The sequence below is a fragment of the Podarcis liolepis genome (assembly GCF_965112155.1).
Source record: "Podarcis liolepis genome assembly, chromosome: 15".
Lineage (NCBI taxonomy): Eukaryota > Metazoa > Chordata > Lepidosauria > Squamata > Lacertidae > Podarcis > Podarcis liolepis.
Genome location: NC_139566.1, coordinates 20247458 through 20261895, shown reverse-complemented (window position 1 = coordinate 20261895; position 14438 = coordinate 20247458). Strand labels below are relative to the sequence as shown.

General features: G+C 49.4%; 1 protein-coding gene across 2 annotated transcripts in view; it reads left to right on the top strand.

Annotated features, from left to right (window-relative positions):
• The window catches only part of SPTBN2 (spectrin beta, non-erythrocytic 2), a 95841-nt gene that overhangs the window by 73448 nt on the left and 7955 nt on the right, over positions 1–14438 (top strand). For both annotated transcript variants that reach the window (XM_083478396.1, XM_083478395.1), the window contains 15 exons: positions 466–668; positions 1289–1379; positions 1854–2000; positions 2483–2746; positions 2967–3191; positions 4115–4204; positions 4919–5191; positions 6010–6140; positions 6670–6874; positions 8325–8699; positions 9559–9803; positions 10323–10461; positions 11439–11523; positions 11960–12156; positions 13589–13728. In XM_083478396.1, the coding sequence (XP_083334522.1) occupies positions 466–668; positions 1289–1379; positions 1854–2000; positions 2483–2746; positions 2967–3191; positions 4115–4204; positions 4919–5191; positions 6010–6140; positions 6670–6874; positions 8325–8699; positions 9559–9803; positions 10323–10461; positions 11439–11523; positions 11960–12156; positions 13589–13728 (2810 nt within the window). The remainder of the gene's footprint in view (positions 1–465; positions 669–1288; positions 1380–1853; positions 2001–2482; positions 2747–2966; positions 3192–4114; positions 4205–4918; positions 5192–6009; positions 6141–6669; positions 6875–8324; positions 8700–9558; positions 9804–10322; positions 10462–11438; positions 11524–11959; positions 12157–13588; positions 13729–14438) is intronic.

Here is a 14438-nt window from a genome sequence, read left to right as displayed (position 1 = left end):
AAGCAGTATATAAATTTTATGAAATAATGAAATAAACAATTAGGCTCACAACCTAGAAGTTCCCCACTTCGGCTCCAGGGCTTATGCAGTCTCCATTTTTCGCCTCTCCTTGTCCGGGGTGTTCTCTGATGAGGGCCTTCTGGCGGTTCCCTCATTGCGAGAAGCAAAGCTACAGGGAACCAGGCAGAGGGCCTTCTTGGTAGTGGCGCCCGCCCTGTGGAACGCCCTCCCATCAGATGTCAAAGCGATAAATAACTACCTGACATTTAGAAGACATCTTAAGGCAGCCCTGTTCAGGGAAGTTTTTAATCTGTGATATTTTACTGTATTTTGATTTCTATGGAAGCCGCCCAGAGTGGCTGGGGAAACCCAGCCAGATGGGCGGGGTACAAATAATAAATTATTATTATTATTATTATTTATGGAATGATCAACACCCCCCCTTTTTCCCCCTTTTTTGGACAGGAATATGTGCTGACTCACACAAGCATGCCCAGCTCCCTCCAAGCTGCTGAGGCTGCCATTAAAAAACATGAGGATTTCATGACCACCATGGAGGCCAACGGGGAGAAGATCAAGGGGCTGGTGGACTCTGGCCGGAAGCTTATCATGGAGGACGGGCTCCACTCTGACAAGATCCAGGAGAAGGTCAATTCCATTGACAGCAGGTGAGGGGGATTACTCTGTGCAGAAATGCTGGTGGCGGTAATCTGGTTTGGAAAAGGGAGCACGATCTAGCAACTTGGAGCAGGTAATGGGCAGAAGGTCGACGAGGAAGATCTTTGAGTTTCCGATTCCTGACAGACTGCAGTCCTATCCATAAGCTAAGGCTTGAGCCTCAGTGATCACCAGCTGTAAAATGGGACTTGGAAGAGTGCTGGCACCGCTTTCTGTTCCTCAAAGTTGCAAGTAAAACAGCATGTGAGAGAGACCTACAGCAAAATATTGCAGTGTTCAGGGTTCCAGCCTGCCAGCCACCCCATTTTCCAGGATTCCCCTTTCCATTTGCTCATCACCCTTTCCGTCCCCGTCCCCTGTTGATCATTTACTTTCTGCTCAATTTTTTAAATGCTGTAATCCTCTGTTTTATTCTGCATTGTTCCATTTTGTTATAGCTGTTGCTTTGTGGGCCTTTCTAGTAACACTAGTGTTGAAGGGTGGGCTATATAAATCCGTAAAATAAGTGTGGCACTCTCCTTGCTTCCTCTCCCAGGAAAACGGCTGTGGGCAGTATTGCCAAGCAGCTCCTTCTGGTTACTTTACGCCTTGTCTTCCCTCTCTCTTCCAGGCATAGGAAAAACCAGCAGGCAGCTCAGGACCTTCTGGCCCGCCTCCGTGACAATCGGGAACTGCAGCATTTTCTGCAAGACTGTCAAGAGGTGAGCAGGATCGCCTTTGACAGTTGATGGATGCCCAGCCAATGTGAATTTGATACAAGTTATATTTATTTCTGTGTTGATTTATAAACATAATATATGACAGCCATGGCAGTTTAAAATGGTATCATCGTGCTTCAAATGTATGGTGCGTGGTTGTGGCCATAGTGAGCTTGGGGTCAGCATGGGTCCCCCAGCCAGAGAGTCATATTCCGCCCCACCCCCCATTTTAAAAAGGCAGAGCTCAGGACAGCCATGTCCTTTCTCTGGGATCAGAGGCAACAAGTCCCTGAATGCCAGTTGCTGGGGAAAATGAGTGGGAGGGGGCTAGTGGCCTTCATTTCCTTCTTGTTACACCTACATTGAGAACTGAGATCTATTTAGGGGAAAGTTCTTTAGCATTAGGTGTTCTTAGGGTTGTTGGTTCTCCTTAGGGGATCCTCACCCGATGATGCTCTCTTCCTGTCTTTCCTCCAGCTCACCCTGTGGATCAATGAGAAGATGCTGTCAGCTCAGGACATGTCGTATGATGAAGCCCGGAACCTCCACACCAAGTGGCAGAAGCACCAGGCCTTCATGGCCGAGCTGGCCTCCAACAAGGGCTGGCTGGAGAAGATCCAGAAGGTGGGTCTTCTTACCAAGCCCCGAGCTGGTGCTGAAACCTCCTTGCAGTGATGTTATCAGCCTTGGAAGCCCACTAATTAATAACAGACGTGGCTGTGTAGAAATTCATGTTTTGCACATGCTCAGGGGAGCCCTTTGTTTTCATGTTTTCATGCCCCGGCTTTTTTATTAGAGAGGTGCTGGGGCCCTGAGCCTGCCTTAAAGCTTGGAGGCAATCTCTATTATTCCCATAGGTGGCTGTGGTTTCTTTGCTGGTAAGTTAAAGGAGCACTCCCTTTTTCACATAAACAGGCTGAATCATAGCAGATTATGATGATGGGGGACCTGTAACAAAATGTTGCAGGGTGGAGTTTTCCTGCTGCTCAGGGGTCCAGTTAATCAGCTATGACCTGTTCCAGGATACCCCATTCCACCTTCACTCACGCTTTTCCATTCCGCCCCCTACAACATTTCCGTCAGCATCTGTGTCCTCCTTTCGGCAGGAGGGAGAGCAGCTGGTGGCCGAGAAGCCAGAGCTGGAGCCCGTGGTGAGGGCCAAGCTGGACAGCCTGCAGAAGCTCTGGGAGGAGCTGGAATCCAGCACCCAGAGCAAAGCTCAGTGCCTCTTTGACGCCAACCGCGCCGAGCTCTTCACTCAGAGCTGTTCCGCCATGGAGGCCTGGCTGAGCGGCCTTCAGGCCCAGCTGCACTCTGACGACTACGGGAAGGACTTAACCAGCGTCAACATTTTGCTCAAGAAACAGCAGGTGAGTGCGTGCTGTGCGGCAGGGGTGAAGGGCTTGGCTGTGGCTCTGATGAATTTCCACCTGCACCAAATGCCTCTTCGGAGGAAAGGGCCAAAATCTGCAGAAGCAGCAGCAGAGGGAGGCTGCTGGGATGAAGCTGTAATGATGTCGCAGGCATTTGCAGAGCTGCAACACCCCACGATCCTTCTGCATTCCCGACACCTTCTTTCTCCACTCCCAGATGCTGGAAAACCAGATGGACGTGCGGGAGAAGGAGGTGGAGGGCCTCAAAGCCCAAGCGCTGGCCCTCAGCCCGGAGGACTCCAACACCGTGGAGGTGGATGGCAAACTGCAGGCAGTGGAAGACAGGTTTGCAGAGCTGCGGGCACCACTCAGGGAGCGCTGCGAGAAGCTGCTGGCCTCCAAGGAGGAGCACCAGTTCAACCGCGACCTGGAGGATGAAATTGTGAGTCAGGGGAGGGATCAGAGGAGAGGGAGAGCCGCTGTGCAGGGAGCCAGGGTTTCAGGGAAATAAGCACTACTGAGTAGGGAGAAGCAACCTGTTTCAGGCAGCGCTATCAGATAGATGACTGCACCTGAATGGCACAGCCAGACTTTTTAAAGGGTTGGACCTAGTGGGAGAGGGGCACCCATTTGGGCTCCATTGCAGGCACTGGAATGTCTTAGGATGCCAGAGACTTTATGCTGCTTTTATGTAATTTTTAAAAAGTGTATATTTTTAGGATATCTGAATAGTTTATTGCTCTTTGGCCAACCAGGCCTAATGCTTAAACACACTCACGCTACAGACAGTGACCATTTTGTGCGCGTTCAGTTGGTCCAGGATGGCTGGTGCATGTGCCATTTTCTGTTCTGGAAAGGGATGGACAGGTTTATTCTCATGATGACCTGGAATGCAACCCCAGTGCAAATGGGGAGTTGCCTGTAATATGCATTTCACAAAGCCAAAATAAGCATCAACATAATGCTTATTTAAACATAAGTACATGCAGAAATCATTGCCATTTTTTTAAACTGCTTATAAGCATTCTCTCACAAATGTAGGGTGGTGAATTTGCACCTGTGCGATCTTCATGTGCAGTCAATAGTTTTCGCTTCTCCATAGCCTTTGAATTGCTCAACAAATTTTGTGGTTCTATATGTATATTTTATGTTGTTGTGACCTTTATCTTCATATATTGTTTACCACCCTGGAATATATATTTTTTAATTTTAACTGGTGGGATATTGTGTGTGTGTGATTTATGTATTTTAAATAACACCCCCCCCCCTTAAAATGAACAGTAAGATGACTCTTGCCGCACTGAGTTTTTCTGCTATGGAGCCTCTTGGCATTTCTTAACCTTTTTCTCGCCTTGTGTCCTGCAGTTGTGGGTGAAGGAGCGGATGCCCATGGCAGTCTCCACTGACCATGGCAAAGATCTCCCCACTGTCCAACTACTGATCAAGAAAAATCAGGTAAGGCCTAGTTGGGTGTGGTGGTTTCTCTGTAGAGGCTTCCCATTTGTGGAATGCTCTCCCCAGGGCCTGGCACCTTCACTGTATATTTTTAGGCACCAGGCAGAAATGTTCCTCTTCCACCAGGCCTTTGGCTGATGAATATTCTACAGCCTTTTAAAAGTGCCTGTGGGAAGTGGGGGTTATTGTTTTGCTATTTTGTTTAGCCCATTTCCTTGTTTTTATCTTGTATTTTATTCTGCGAAACACCTCTCCCCCGAGATCTTACGATAAAGCATGGTATGTAAATCTTATAAAATAAATAAGGGAGACAAACATCTCTTCCCACTTTCTCTGCACATCACCATACTGAATTTTACCTGCCTTTGTCATGTCACACACACCCTTGCTCAAAAGAACGCCAAGATGAACCCTGCTGGATCGGGCCGAACACCCATCTAGCCCAGCTTCCTGTTCTCACAGTGCTCAACCAGGCACCCATCATGAGAAGCTTGCAAGCCCAACAAGTGGCTTTCAGGGCACACTGCGTCCAGCGGCAGAGGGAGAACATAGCCATCAAGGCCAGTGGCCACTGATAGCCTTCTCTGCTCCAGGAATTTGACTAATCCTTTCCTAATGCTATCCGAGTCGGTGGCCATCACTACCTCATTGGGGGAGCGAATTCCAGAGTTTTAGCTGTGCACTCTTCTTCTTCCCTCTTCCTGGCCCTTCCAGACCCTGCAGAAGGAGATCCAGGGCCACCAGCCACGAATCAATGACATCCTGGGGAGGTGGCAGGGGCTGGCATGCAGCGGCCTGGAAGCGGAGCTGCAGGGGCGTGTGGAGGCTTTGCAGGAGATGTGGCAGGAGCTGCAGAGCCAGGTGGAGCAGCGGCACGGGCGCCTGGAGCAAGCGCAGATGGCCCAACAGTTCTACTTCGATGTTGCGGAGGCCGAGGCCTGGATGGGCGAACAAGAGCTGCACATGATATTAGAGGAGAAGGCCAAGGTCTGTGGTTTGTTTTTGCCTCTGTTAATTCATAAACCCATTCTGTCCTATTTCTGCATTTTAAAAAAACACCAAATCAAAACATGCAAAAATACTCGTTCATTTAAAGGAGCATTTCCAGATTTATTTTAACTAAGAAACTTTTTTTAAAAAAAAATTGGAGCCAAAAACTGTGATGCAAAATTCTGATACACATAGTAGCTGGGGAAAGTGCAGATCATGCTGGTTCATACTGGAATTCGCAAAATACTTAATTTCTCTAGCATTCTTTCCTGGGCCTTGCATTTCAGAAGAGCAGTGCCCTTCTCGCTAATCCTAGATGTGTGAGAATTCATTTGGTAGCATTCAAAAATGCACTCTGCAAATCTCTTCTTTACCGCATCACACATTCCAAGGTTGCATGCTGAAAATGAGTGAGTGGGGGAGGGGAAAGCCTGAGAACTGTGCTTAACTCCTCTTCCACTAGAGACAAATCTGCTCTGGGGTTGTCCTTTATGATTAGTAAGAATAGTTCTAGGACTTGGGACTTGCCAGAAGTCACATTTCTCTCTGATTGAAAGTTCTGTCCCCTTTCAACCCCAGATATACACAGGCTGCTTGCAGTTGTTCAGCAGTAGGGAGAAAGGCACTCTGCACAGTCCCACATGAACCCTTCTTTCACATAAACATTTTGGAACTGAATCCTGATGTGGAAGAACAGGTCTCAATCCTAGTTCAAATTTTAATGTCGCCTACCCCATCCTCTTTACCCCTGCTTCTGTTTCTGAAGGGGTGGGAGGAAGCAAACAAACAGGAACACACTTCTTTCTTTTCACCAGGATGAACTGATTGCTCAGGCCATGGTGAAAAAACATCTGGTGATGGAGCAGGCTCTGGAAGACTATGCCCAGACCATCCACCAGCTCTCCATCCAGAGCCGTGATATGGTAAACAACGGGCATCCCGAGAGGTAAGGAAGCCCACCATTCCCCTACCAAGACAGTTGGGGAGCCTCTCCCCACATGCCCCATCAAGTTCCCTGCTGTGGCCCAAGTCCTGTTTAGGATGTCACTATACCCCTCTTTCTGCTGGAGATCTCAGGGCACGCACCTGTTGTGTGAATCAGTTCACCAGCTTATTACACCACTCTTTTGTGGGGGGAGAAGCCAATCAGGGATCCTGGGATTCCATGCAAAACGATGACAGCTGTTGGGCCAGCCAGCACTTGCCAGGGCTTTTGAGGCCTGATCTCCTTGGCCCCAGTCCTGTTGGGATGGCATTTCTCTTAGAGGTCTCAGGGCATGCACCTATAGTGTGAACCAGTTTACCAGCTTATTGCACCACTCTTTTTTAGGGGTGGAAGCCAATCAGGGAGCCTGGAGTTCCATGCAAAATGACGACAGCTGGTGGGCCAGCCAGCACTGGTCAGGGCTTTGGAGACCTGAATTCCTTGGCATCCGTGGATGATGTCTGTCCCTCTCTCTTTCCCTTTCCTGCAGTGAACGGATCAATCTCCGGCAGGGCCAAGTGGACAAGCTCTATGCCAGCCTGAAGGACTTGGCTGAGGAGCGCCGGGCCAAGCTGCAGGAACAGCTCCGCCTCTGCCAGCTGAAGAGGGAAGTGGACGACCTTGAACAGTGGATCTCGGAGCGCGAGGTGGTGGCTGCTTCTCATGAGCTTGGACAGGACTATGAACATGTCACGGTGGGTCTCGCCCTCCCAAGGGATCCCTAACATACCCAGAGGGAGGAAGCACCTCTCCAGAGCTCTATACCTCCTTCACTGAGGTGGCTGAAGGGTGAACAGGGCACCCAAGTGATCCTAGTTCTGCACCAGGAAACCCCATATCAATGGTGCATTATTTGCCCTTTTGGATGCATAGCAGGTTCTCTTCCACTGAGCTACACCCCTTCCCAGTAAGATTCCAGTCATCGTGGTTCTGAATAAAGGGCTGATTTAAATAGGAACATAGGGAACTGCCTGCTGTGGAGTCAGATTATTTGTCCAACTATCCACTGTTGTGTCTTCTGATAGCAACTCTCCAAGGTCTCAGATAGAGAAAAGTCTCTGATCCCCTACTTCTTGTGATCATTTTAATTGGACATATCTTGAACTGAACCAGGAACCTTCTGTGTGCAAAGCGGGTGCTCTACCTCTGTGCTATTATCCCTCTGCCTTTTTTGCCCCTTTGCTCTTCACACTTGTTTGTTTCCCACCATTGTGCCAGGAGTCAGGAGCAGGTCAGCAATAAAACACCCTGTGTCAGAGAATTCAGCTCTTTATTCAAAGAAACCAAAACAGTGCAGGCCTAGTGATCGCAGCAACTCTTTCTGTCTAGTAGGTCTTGCCCCAGTGAGGCAATTGCCTTCATACTGCTTTCTAAGGCTGCTCCTCCCCTGGGTCCTTCCCTGGCAATCTGAGGCTCCCTTGTCTTGTCTCTCTTTGCTCCATCCTCTTCATTCCTCCTCTATGTTCTGGGAGACCAGGCGGGAGTGAAGCTGGTTGCAGCAAGAGGGGGAGATTCCCTGGCAGCCTGCATCATCTCTGCCTCTTGGCCCCCCTGCTCTCCAGCCTCCACTTCTGCCTCTGATTCTGGACTGCTCTCGGCCACAGACTCTTCCTGCTCACCAAACCGAGCTACCTCTTCAGTTTCTGACACCTGCTCCTCCCAGTCTCCCACTTTTCCCTCTGACCACTCATCACTGTCCGACCACCAATCCCTTGGCTCTGAGCCTTCTTCCCCTGGGGTTCACAGGCGATCAAAGTCCTGGCTGGGGACGTCGGGACCGGGCGGCAAGATGGCGGGGTGGGAGCAGGAACGGGAGTCCAGAAGCCAGGAGTCAGGAAGCTAAGGGTCTGAGGGTCAGAGAGCCGGGAGTCAAGAAGCCAAGGGTCCGAAGGTCAGGAAGCAAGGAGTCAAAGAACCAAACGCAGCAAGGCAGGGAATGTGTTGCTGTGACAAAGAGCCGAAGGGAAAATGCTGACCTTGGATCCCTTTCCCGGCTCTTGCCACCAGGTGCTTTGAGTTACCAATCGGCCTCACTTTGCCTCTTCAGAACAAACTTAGGAAGGCCTCAGTCCTGCAGAGTCCTATTGGCCACTGGGCCTGGCTCCTGCATGCACACCTGACACAGTGCTCTCTTCTTCCCTACAGATGCTGCGGGACAAGTTCCGGGAATTCTCACGTGACACCAGCACTATTGGTCAGGAGCGGGTGGATGCAGTCAACCGGCTGGCGGATGAGATGATCTCTGCCGGTCACTCCGAAAACGCTACCATCGCCGAGTGGAAGGACAGCCTGAATGAGGCCTGGGCCGACCTCCTGGAACTCATTGACACCCGGAGCCAGATGCTGGCGGCGTCCTATGAGCTGCACCGTTTCTACCACGACGCCCGTGAGACCCTCAGCCAGGTCCAGAACAAGCAGAAGCAGCTGCCCGATGAAGTGGGCCGGGACCTCAACACGGCAGAAGCCATGCAGCGGATGCACAGCGCATACGAGCACGACATCCAGGCGCTTAGTACCCAGGTGCACTTGGGGGACTGGGAAAGGGAAAGGGAATAAAATCAGTGCAAGGTCCAGACTCTGCCTACTGAGGGGGCAGAAGCCAAGCGGAGGAGCATCGGGAGAACAGTGGAGCAGTCTCCAATGAGCTTTTACGTTTTAATGCTTGTGTAACTTGTAACTTGTTTTTATATACTTGTAAACCACTATTCCTTTAAATTAATTAACAAAAAAATCACATATCACTCAAAAACATTTTTTTGAACAACAACAACAAAATTGTTTATTGAGTAATTGCTAATTAGGAAATTACACATTTTAACCAAAAATCTGACATGATAGCCATGTTCAAATATATAAAAGGATGTCACATAGAGGAGGGAGAAAGGTTGTTTTCTGCTGCTCCAGAGAAGCGGACACGGAGCAATGGATCCAAACTACAAGAAAGAAGATTCCACCTAAACATTAGGAAGAACTTCCTGACAGTAAGAGCTGTTCGACAGTGGAATTTGCTGCCAAGGAGTGTGGTGGAGTCTCCTACTTTGGAGGTCTTTAAGCAGAGGCTTGACAACCATATGTCAGGAGTGCTCTGATGGTGTTTCCTGCTTGGCAGGGGGTTGGACTCGATGGCCCTTGTGGTCTCTTCCAACTCTATGATTCTATGATTTTATGATTCTATGATTCTAATCTGGAGATAAATTTGTACAAAGCAATTTGTACAAAGAAACCTTGTTTCTGCAAAAAAAAAAAGTCTCTCCTAACTCCAGTGGTCAAAATGCAAACATCAATTGTCCTGCCTTGATCAAGGGCCTCGGTGGGAGCACCTGGGACACTCTTGATGGTGAGGGACCCTGAATCACCTGTGGCTTGCTTGGCTTGGCAGGTGAAGCAGGTGCAGGACGATGCGGCGCGGCTGCAGAAGGCTTATGCCGGCGAGAAGGCAGACGATATCCGGAGGCATGAGCAGTCTGTTAGTGAAGCTTGGTCTGACCTGCTCAGCAGCAGCAGCGGCCGCCGGCACCTCCTCCTTGACACTGTTGACAAGTTCCGCTTCTTCCGCATGGTGCGTGACCTCCTACTGTGGATGGATGATGTCAACCTCCAGATAGATGCCCAGGAGAAGCCCAGGTAAGGGTCAATAGGAGCAGGTCTCCATAGGTGGCAGGTCTAGTCCCTAACTCACCCAGGCCACATTCACATCATACATTTAAAACACTATGGTGCCACTTTAAGCAGTCATGGCTTCCCCCCAAAGAATTCTGGGAAGTGTAGTCCATTAAGGGTGCTGAGAGATATTAGGATACCCCCATTTCCCTCTAAGAGGTCCCAGAGATCCCTGTGAAGACAGATTCTTTGTTAGAGTGGTTTCTCTAGGAATTGTAGCTCTGTGAGGGGAATAGGGGCTTCCTAACAACTCTCAGCACTCCGAACAGCTCCCAGAATTCTTTGGGGGAAACTGTAAGTGTTTAAAGTAGTGTGAATGTGGCCATCCTTGGATGTGTCCTTGTGGAATGATGTGCTGGGACCAGACTGATCCTTTGGGTGTCTCGTCCTGCCCGCTCTCCAGCTCCCCACTTCTTGCTCTGCTTAAATGTGATTTCTAGGGGGAAAAGCCTAGTAGCCAGCCTTTCCTTCATTCCCCCACAGGGACGTCTCTGCAGCAGACTTGGTCATCAAGAACCACCAAGGGATCAAGGCCGAAGTTGAGGCCCGGACAGACAGCTTCAACGCCTGCATTGCCATTGGCAACGAGTTGTTGGCCAAAGGACACTATGCCTCTGACAAGGTGAGAAGGCCTCCCCTGAACTGATGCAGCTGTTGCTTGTTTTGCAGGAAAGATGTACAGTCATACCTTGAGTTGAATGTGTCCGAGTTGCGCTCCGCGGCAACCCGGAAGTAATGGAGCACGTTACTTCTGGGTTTCGCTGCTCGCGCATGCGCAGACGCTCAAAATGACGTCACGCTCATGCGCGGAAGCGGCAAAACGTGGCACGCACAGATGCGCCATCGCGTCTTGTGTTCTGTTCGGGATGTGAACGGGACTCTGGAACAGATCTCATACGCATCCCGAGGTACCACTGTACTGATTTTGGAATTATGCACTTTTTAAAGCTCAGGTATGGCGGTTGGGTTTTTCCAGTTTAAGATAGGCAAGGTAAGTCCCTCTTGCCTTTAAATTAAACAAAAAGAGCCTTATGAAGATGCAGCAAGAGACCAGGGTTCAGTTTTGGCATTCACTGAGCCTTGCATCACAGCTGGATGATAAGCTTTCCCTTCCTGAGATATTCTGCAGCCCCACAATCGTTAAAGATCAGGGATGTTTTTCCTCTATTGGCAGCTGCCTAGGTCAAGCTATTTGTCCATCTATCCCACCACTGTCTACCTCAGGCATAGGCAAACTCGGCTTTCCAGATGTTTTGGGACTACAACTCCCATCATCCCTGACCACTGGTCCTGTTAGCTAGGGATGATAGGAGTTGTAGTCCCAAAACATATGGAGGGCCAAGTTTGCCTATGCCTGGTCTACCTGGAGATGCCGTAAATTAACAAACCTTTGCATGCAAAACAGGTGCTCAACCAATAAGCTCTAACCCTTCCCCTAGAAATAAAGTAGGATACTAGTCCTCATGGTAGAGAGTTGCACAGGTAAACCTATGTACAGCTTGTACATGCCCCAACGTTCAGATTAATTGGGACGACTCTGGATTACTATTTTCCCCCAGCTAAGCTCCCTCTGCATCTCTCTGCTTTTGTTTTGCTCAGATTGCAGAGAAGTTGACCCAGCTGCAGGACCGACGCAAGGAGATCAATGACAAATGGCGGGAGAAAATGGACTGGTTACAAATTGGTAAGTGGGTGAGGGTGTGGGGGCCTGAGGACTCGGGGAGTGGGGCTTCAGAGGGCTAGAGTTCATTTTGGGGCAGGTGTAGCATGTGTGGATGAAGCACGCATTATCCCCACAACAACTTTTTCTGAGTAGGTTTTTCTGAGAGGTGGTTACTTTAAACCAAGGGCACCAGCAGAACTTCATGGCTAAGCTCAGGCCTCTGTGGTCCCAAGAGGGAGGTTCTGCTTCAGGCACCATCGCCATTCTAAGAGAACCAGGGAGGTGTCCTTGGTCAGTTCTGGCACCTCTTTTTCTAGAAAAATAGCACTGCTCACAAGGGAACGTGGCCCTCAGGCTGAAGAAGGTTCACCATCCCTGAACTAAAAGCAAGAACATGAGGCTCAAGATTTGGGGTCCTCACCACTGACTACTCTCTCTCTCTCTCTCTCTCTCTCAGTCATGGAGGTGCTGATGTTTGGGCGGGATGCTAGCATGGCGGAGGCCTGGCTCTCCAGCCAAGAGCCAATTGTGCGTTCTGCAGAGCTGGGTGGCAACGTGGACGAAGTGGAGAACCTCATCAAGCGCCACGAGGGCTTCCAGAAATCAGTTGCTGCCTGGGAGGAGCGCTTCCTGGCATTGGAGAAGCTCACGACGGTCAGTGGGTGAGATCAGGGAGGGCGGGGGGTCAGGCGAATCCTTGGGAGGCTTGGGGGAAGTGCCCGAGTCAGCTGTTAGCCACTGCCCCTTGGCACCACATTACAGCAGCCTGGTTCTCAGACGTACATTTCCTCAGCATGAAGATTCTGCTTCCAGCAAACATCTCTTCCTAGGCCAATCCTCCATGAATTTGTCCGGTCCTTTTTGTTCTTCCAAAAGCCCATCTCACAATGAGGGCAATAAGGCGAAGGCAATTGCTTCCTGAATTCCTCAGCTCCAGACCCAGGGGTCAAATGCAGCCCTCCAGGCCTCTGTTTCTGGCTCTCACAACTTTTCCCAGGCCACATCCCCTCTCCAGCCCTACTGCACGCCCCGAATGTTTCTGCCTTTCTGGAACACATCCTTGAACACCTCTTGTAGAAACTAGACTATTGTACAGAGGTAACATTTACGTTCATTGCTCTACCCAACCTTCTGACCCCTGGCATAAGGCCCTCAAAAAGTTGCCCATAAGAGAAGGTTCCTCACCCCTGATGTGTGGTCCTGCAGTAGGGTTTGCTGCTATGGACAGGCATCATGATCCAAAGGCAACCTCTGCTTTGGCCCTCTTCCTCTTCAAGGAGAGTGCCTCTAGCCAGGACTTGTGCCAGGCCTCCCCTTACGCAGAGAGATGTGGTTGCCTCAAGCGGCTGACTTCGTGTATTAAAAGTGCACCACCCATGGCAGGCAGGACTTTTTTCCAGCCAGAACTCTCTGAGCTGGCATCCTAGCCCCCCTTCCAAAGTGGCTGAAGCTGAAGCACACCAGGCAGAGCACTTCCCCTTTGGCCTGTGTTCTCACAAATCACAACCCCCCACTTCCTTTTCTCTTCCATCTGTGTTGGGGCCTGCCAGCCCAAGCCTGATCCTGACATGGAGCCCATGATTTCTCTTCATGTTTTCTTAAACCTTCTGTCATGGCCAAACTAGACATCTCATAGAACAGAATCAGAGAATCGTGGAACTGTAGAGTTGGAAAGGACCCCAAGGGTCATCCAGTCCAACCCCCTGCAATGCAGAAATCTCGCTAAATAAGTCATTAGAAAACATATCCACACCCCCTTGTTTAAACTGGCATGCCGTCTAACTTTGGCTCTTATCACCTCCCAAATGACTCATGTAGCTCCATGCCTTTACCCTGGCCTTCGATACTAGAGATATTTTTCAGACGCGCCCTATCCTTCTGATTGTAATTTGTTTTAAAAGAGTTTAATGTTGCCTTTTTATATTGTAACCCTTCCTGGGACCTTAATGATGAAAGGTAGGCAAGAACTATGAGTACATCATTAAAATGGTCTCCTTACCTAAACTGAAAAGAAAAGAAAAAAGGACCTAACATTAGCTTATTTTTGACAACCTTGTTCCATCAGTTTTTTCTTCTTTTCCGCCAGCTGGAAGAGAATGAACGTCGCCGACGTGAGCAGGAGGAAGCGAGGAAAAAGAGGCCCCTGACTCCACCTGTGCCAGAACCCACAGCCACGATGCCACAGAACCAGCATCTGGAAATGCCACATGCTCCCAGTGACACCCGGTGAGAGTTGTTTCAGGGGAAGAAGAAGGACATTTGGAGTGGCAGAGCAGGCAGAATGCTGGGACCGATTCAGTACAAAAGAAAAGTAGAATGCAAAAATAAATCCACTCCACAGCCGTTGGTCTAACACTATTTTTAAGAATTAGGAGGAAAGTGTGTTTGTATGTGTTTATCGTGAAAATTACATTTGCAGGAACTGGGGATAGCGGAGAGAAGAAAAGGCTGTTAAAGGAAATGGTTGATTACCCACCTGAATATTCAATGGAAAGATAAATTGGGTGGGTGGGGAAAGATTTATTTTATTTTATTTAACCAGCTTCCACTGAGAACTTTCTGGTGGTAAGAGCTATTTGACAGTGGAACAGACTGCCTTGGAATGTGGTGGACTCACCTTCCTTGGAGGATTTTAAGCAGAGGTTGGATAGCCATCTTCCTGGGAATTCTTCAGCTGTGATTCCTGTGTTGTTTGGGGGTTGGACTTGATGACCCTTGGGGTCCCTTCCAATTCCCCTGCAATTCTATGATGAGAGATTCAGGTCAGCGTGCATAGGTTTCAATAAAATTACACACAGTACGAAAGGACAATAACAGTATTATAGAGCAGGAATCAGAAATGAAACATCGTCAAACTATTGTGCCTTCTCTGTAGAGGCACGCACTCCCTCTGAGCCCCCCAAAAGACAAGCATTTGCAAAATGCTGGCAGCAAGC